Source organism: Humulus lupulus, chromosome 6 (assembly GCF_963169125.1).
Source record: "Humulus lupulus chromosome 6, drHumLupu1.1, whole genome shotgun sequence".
Taxonomy (NCBI): domain Eukaryota; kingdom Viridiplantae; phylum Streptophyta; class Magnoliopsida; order Rosales; family Cannabaceae; genus Humulus; species Humulus lupulus.
Window position 1 is genome coordinate 28,972,104 of NC_084798.1, and position 6,959 is coordinate 28,979,062.

Sequence of the window (6,959 nt, forward strand, 5' to 3'; positions counted from 1 at the left end):
CCCAACAAGTTGGTCCATATGGGGAATGGCTAGTGGCAAATTATGTGTCGTATCCAGTACAACACATGGAGCCAGTTTATGAACGGTTCCATAAGCAACACGCTCCGAACATTGAAGGGATCTAAAATTCTACCACCAGTCGAAAAGGCAGCCTCAGAAGCAACTGTTGTAACTGGTATGGCTAACAAATCACGAGCAATGGTTGACAAGATCTTGTACTTGGATGCATTTCCGGCCCACCATTTCAAAATGTCGAAGTTGACACCCTCAATCATAGGTTAAACATCCTCAGTTAGATACCTATCAACCTCATTTTTTGTCTTACCACCATCTTCCTCATTCCTTTGTTGTACAAACTCATCATGCAACGAAGCATACTTATTCAAACTAGAAGTAGTAGTGAATGAGGAAGAGGAAGATCTACTAGGCTGAGGCAAATAGTGAGACAGAGACTGAGACTGGGTCATAGATGGTTAAAGTAATGTAGAGCCCCCACCATACAAATCAAACAGTGATCGTAATGTTTGTTCTACCTCATTAACTATCTGAGCGCATGTCAGCGGACCATAAAAAGCTTTGAAGCAATGGGTGAGATACTTGAACTTGTATCTTGGGTCAAGAACCAAGGCAATTATAAGGGCCTCATTACATTCCTCAATCTTTCCCCAATATTTTTCATATTTCACCTTCATGCTCTGTGCCATACTCGCTAACAACGGGTCATCCTCCTCAACTGCCATTCTATATATAGTGTGCTGCATATTACATATTTCAATAAATTACTTGTCTACTGTAGCATAGGTTGATCCACTAAACCTTAATGTAATCTCGTAGAAAGTCTCCAAAAACTCCACAAATACAGTTGCATTCTCCCAGTCCATTTCAGTAGGCGACCCCTCCTTTTTCTTTCCATCTTTGTCAACCTCCTCAAAATACTTCACAAAATTTGCATCTGACAATAAACTTTCAAAAGCCTTTCAGAATCTTAATGCACAATTAAGCATGAGATATGTAGAGTTCCACCTCGTTTGGACATCTAAAGAGAGAAGTCCTTTGCATTCAATTTTTTCTTCTACAACTTCTTTAAACCTTTTGAGCTTAGCGGGAGAAGGCCTAACATATCTGACAACATGTCTAATGCTAGCAATCGAATCATGCTTCTCTTTTAATCCTTCAATGACAATCAAGTTTACAATATGAGCACAACATCTCATATGTAAAAACTTCCCATCTAAAATGAGACCATTTTCCTTTTCTCTAAACCGTCTCTTCAAAAAAAGCATTGTCCACCGTAACGGCAAATAATTTTGTAATGGTCCAATTATCTAAACAAATCTCAATCTCTTTGCCAATAGTCTCCCCCTTATGATCTGCCACTTGACAAAAATTTATGATTATTTTCTGATAGTTGAAATCAGAGTCAACCCAATGTGCCGTGATGACCATAAAGTTCAAATTTTGAATAGAAGTCCATGTATCAGTGGTGATGGATACCCTCTTATGCTTTAAAATATTTTTCAATTTCTTTTTCTCTTCAGCATACAATTTCAACACATCCCGAGGAACAGTCATCCTGGAAGGGATATCAAACCTAGGCTGTATGGTTCTAACAAATTGTCGGAAACCCTCCCCCTCAACATGTCTAAAAGGTAACTCATCCAACACAATGTACTTTGATAATGCAAGCCTGCATGCCTCTTTGTTATAAGCCATTAGAACTAAAGTTGTTTCCCCCTCCTTCCCACCTATCCCTGGCTCAAAACTTATAATCTTTTGCTTTTTCTCATCAATCTTATATGGACTAAACTCACAAACATTCCTAAAGTGATTCCACAGATGACTAGTCCCATGCTTTCTACTATCACAGAAGAACTCACTCCCACAATAACAACAAATACATTTGGGTATCTCTTCTTTGTCGTTAGGATCAACTGGGGGCAATTTTTCAAAATGCTCCCAAATATTTGACCCTTTGGCTTTTTTTTGGAGCCAAAGGAGGTTTCTCTTTTTTTTTACCCCTTCTTTTAGGTATACCCTGTGCTTGATCTGTAGGAGTTTCATCATTGGTAGGTGGAGGTGGTGGTGGAGTTTCATCTACTTGATCTTGATCAATATCCATAATCTATAGAGCACAAAGACATATATAATATAATGATTAACAACCGAGCATACTTAAAATCCACTAATCCTGTCCAATCCACTACAACTAAAATCCAACATTACAAACTATCAAATATACATTAAACTAATAATTATAACAATTTTAATTTTACATATACAATCAAGCAATTGAAAATTCTAAATATCCAATTCCAAATAACAATTTCAATTTTATCTTACTATATCAAAACTCAAAATCCTATATCAAAATCAAAAATATAAATTCACCAAATGCAAACCAAACAAACATTAACATATATTATATTCATCTAAATCAATTAATCATCACATATACATAATACATATATATATAATCATATTCATATCACAAACAAAATAAAAATATAATATAAATAGATATATAATTGAATTTAAATATATATAGATATATAATAATTGATTCTAATATAAATATAATATAAGATATATATAAGATAAAATATAATATATATAATTAAATTTTTATATATATACATGCCGCCGAAGGAGAAAGGAAGGAGGAACCCACGGTCCACGGAGGAGAGGAGACGACGAGAGGGGGAGGAGGACGCGGCGCCGGCGTCTGGTCTGGGTGGGCACTGACGTGACGTGGCATCGGTCGGCGTTTGGTGGCTTGCTTGCTGGTCCTGGTGGTGTAATGACCCACTAATCTAGACTATTTGGACCATTAACGAATCTATACATAAAACTTACATTTTTGCGGAAATACCATAATTTTATTGAAACTTGTGGAAACAAAGGTTACTTTCATAAAATAGGTAGGATATGGGTACCCATTGTCTTTAAAACAAAAATAACTTAAAGTAAAAAGGGTTACATAGAAAATGCGGAAAAATACATTTAAAACCATAAAAACATAAACAAGACTACATCCTCGAATCGAATAACGCTTGGCCCCTTGACTCCATTCACCATCGATACACATCATCTAAGCGTCACGAATCTTTCCACCTCTAAAGCTTATTTCCTGCACATAAACAGAAAGGAATGAGCCTAATGCCCAGCAAGGAAAATCTAACACATAGTCATAAACATAAACTTCATAATAAACGTAAAGACATATCATAACACATAATACACTTATTATAATGACCATTATTACTTGGGGTCCCATAGACTAAACAAGCATATGCCCATGGGGTTAATGGGGTCCTACTAGCTAAGTAGGTCATATGCCCATAACCCATTTGGGGTCTTGTTAGTCATATGGGTCATATGCCCAAGCCTACAAACATACACATATACATATCATAACACTTTTAATAACATAAACATATATATAACATAAGCACATAACATATTAATTCTAGCCTATTTTCCTTACCAAAGTTACCGGGATATAATGGACTGAGTTGGGACTTTTGGAACACTCCTAAAACCGTAAGAATGAGTGAGTCTTAAGAAGAAGAAGAGATGAAAATGAATAGGAAGACTAAACCATTAAAAGAAAATATGCTTACCACAACTTATGTGCTTAAGAACTTGGATTCCCTAACCAAAGTAAGAATGAGGTTAGGAAACTGAGTAGAAGACTAAGAGAAGGGAAACATAACATAAATCGAATGAACTAGAGTTTCGGGTTTACCTCAAAGACTTGCAAGATCAACCTAACCACAACCGAAATACTAACGAATCTCACTTCCCAAAGTGTTTGATAAGCTTATGATGTTTAAGCTTATGATTTTTTCCCCAAACCAGGTGTTTACACTCTCACACTTACTTAGCACTAGCAGCTTCTGAACTTAGAGTAAAAGGTGAAGAAATGGCTGGGTACTAGGTCCTATTTATAGAGTTTTGGAATGAAAGTATCTTGATTTTACTTGAATAAAAATAATGGCTTTTTAAGTGAAAATCATTTGAATAATCGTTCAGCAGAGGCTGAAGACTCGTTCAAAAGATGCTGGACTGTTGAAGAAGTTCGAATGGCTGAAAGGAAAAGAATTCAAAAACAATTGAACATGTGCTGAAGGAGGCGATATATCGCCCCCTGTAGGCGATATATCGCCTGGGCCAGTATGCCCGAGGCGACCGTGCATCGTTTCGTGTTTTCCGTATCTACGTGCTGCGACATATCGCCCCCTATAGCTGCGATATATCGGCACTCGCTGAATATTTAAACACGAAATTACACATTTTTAGCTAAGTTTGAATGGAGTAAACAACCTTGACTAAGCCTTCAACGTATTCAAAGCTGCTGACTGACCCTATAACATTCAAACTTTACTCCTTATTAAATTTAATCCTCAAAAATCTTAATCCTTAATTACCATTCATAACATGTGCTTAAAATCCTATTGGTTGATATCTAAACCTTATAGTATAATAAATAGAATCCTTAATATCAGTCATTTAAATCAAACCTTAGGTTATACTTAATATTCTTAAACTATAGATTAAACTTAGAAAATCTATAAGTACTACTATGAGTGTCCAAATAATTCCCGGTCTGAACCAAAAATCAATAGTAACAAAGATAATGCTATAAATACTATCATACTATTATCTATCTTAGCTAAGTAAAGTTCTTGGACTCTACAGGTGGTGAGGTGCCGAAGGGAGGGGGGTCGGTCGGGGACTCGGGGGGGCTGGGTGGGTTTGGGATTTGGGTTATTTTTTCAGTTTAGCTTTAGGTTATATTCTTTTTAGGTTTTAGGTTATATTCTTTCACTTTAGGGGGGTGGGTTTTTTTTTAGTTTTAGGCTAAAACTAAAAAAATTAAACAAAAAAAGCAAAGTTTGGGCGCTTTCAGGCAAGTTTGGGTTTAACCCGAACCCGAGAATGTGTATTTTACCAACCAGAACCTAACCCGATGAAGCTCGGGATGATCCTGAACCTGACCCGAATGTGCGGGTTTTGACTCAATTTTAGGTGTCTCGGGTGCGAGTCGGGTCGGGTGGTCGGGTTTTTGGGTCAAAATGTGCACCCCTAAGAAGAGTGGCTAAGAAACATGGGGCCAATCCTGACGCACATAAACCTCAGCAACGCGGACCGCATATCTTGTGTTTCGTCCTTGCTTAAGAAAGATGCCAAGATATGGTGGGACTTAGTCCAGCAGACGCATGATGTTGCAACCATGACTTGGACTCGATTTGTGGAGCTGTTCTACAAAATGTACTATAATTCGGCTGTAGTCGCTTCAAGAGTTGAGGGCCTGAAGCAAGGTAGTTTATCCGTGGCAGAGTATGCTCGGCAGTTCGACCGTTTGGATAAGTTCGCACCGAAAATGGTTCCAATTGACTATCTGAGGGTGTCTAAGTTCGTTACAGGACTTTGATCGAAGATCGAGCTAGGGGTTAAGTTATCAAACCCAGGAAATACTAACTATGCCGATGTTCTAGAGACGGCAATAGAGGTAGAAAGGCTGTAGGCTAACGTTAGTAAAGAAGAAGCCAGTAAGCTTGAGCCTAAACAGCAGAATCAACCTCAGACTAGTCAGAACAACAGCCACCACAACAGCAACAATAATTCCAACAACAACAACAAAAACAACGGTCAGAAAAGAAGGCATCCTGACAATAAGCAGTTCGACAATGATAAAATGGCACGGACAAATAATGGAGGTAGTAGGCCGGGTTATGTAGAATACCCGCCATGTGCTAAGTGCCAAAGAAAACATCCTGGGGAATGCCGGGCAAACACCAAGGGATGTTACAACTATGGTCAAGAGGGACACCGGAAGTAATAATGTCCTCAGCTCAAGACAGAAGGGAAAAAGGAAGATAAAATGGTTCCTGCCAGGGTTTTTGCCTTAACCCAAGGAGAGGCTGATGCTAGCAATAAGGTAGTCATAGGTCAGGTTTCTATCCTCAATAATATATTTTATGTATCATTTGATTCGGTAGCCACTCATTCGTATATCTCGTTAGGAATGATAGAAAAACTAGACAAACCTTGTGAAAAATTTTGAACTAGGTTTGTAACCAAGTTGCCTTCAGGCAAAGTAGTTCTATCATCACGGATAGTACAAGGCGTACCAATCAAAATTGAGGACGTAGAGCTAGAAGGAGACCTGATAGAACTGGAGATCAAGGACTTCGACGTGATACTAGGCATGGACTGGCTAGCACGACATGGCACAACCATCAACTGCAAATGCAAGAAGGTGATGTTTGAGACTCCTGACGGCCAGAAATTATGCTTCATGGAGCAAGTTTCTGGACTATGTACACCACAAATATCATCTCTCAAAGCTCAAAGGATGATAGAAAAAGGGTGTCAAGCATTCTTATCCAGCATCACAGATGTAGTAAAAGAAACACCGCTTAAGGTTGGAGACGTTTGCATTGTAAGAGAATTCCCAGAAGTATTTCCCGATGATTTACCAGGATTGCCGCCGACTCGGGAAATTGACTTCACAATAGAATTAGTACTGGGCACTGAGCCTATCTCCAAGGCCCCATACCGGATGGCACCTACGGAACTCAAGGACTTCAAGATGCAGCTGTAAGAACTCCTAGACTTGGGTTTTATTAGGCCAAGCCATTCGCCATGGGGAGCACCAGTTCTATTTGTGAAGAAAAAGGACGGAAGTATGTGGATGTGCATAGACTACCGCGAGCTGAATAAGGTAACGATTAAGAATAAGTACCCGCTACCTTGGATTGACGACTTGTTTGATCAACTTCGATGTGCGACCGTATTTTCAAAGATTGATTTACGGTCCAGGTACCATCAGCTCAAGGTGCGGGGATAAGATATTCCTAAGACACCTTTTAGAACTTGTTATGGGCATTACGAGTTCTTAGTTATGTCTTTTGGTCTTACCAACGCACCAGCGACATTTATGGACTTGATGAATA

General features: G+C 38.5%; 1 protein-coding gene across 1 annotated transcript; it reads right to left on the reverse strand.

The window, feature by feature from the left end:
* Positions 1-278: 278 nt before the first annotated feature.
* On the reverse strand, positions 279-1,214 carry LOC133784903 (zinc finger BED domain-containing protein RICESLEEPER 2-like). Its single transcript, XM_062224170.1, has 4 exons — positions 995-1,214; positions 784-952; positions 534-741; positions 279-428 (listed from the first exon to the last, which is right to left on the reverse strand). The coding sequence occupies exons 1-4, from the start codon at positions 1,212-1,214 to the stop codon at positions 279-281; spliced, it is 747 nt and encodes a 248-aa protein (XP_062080154.1).
* Between the last annotated feature and the right edge of the window lie 5,745 nt (positions 1,215-6,959).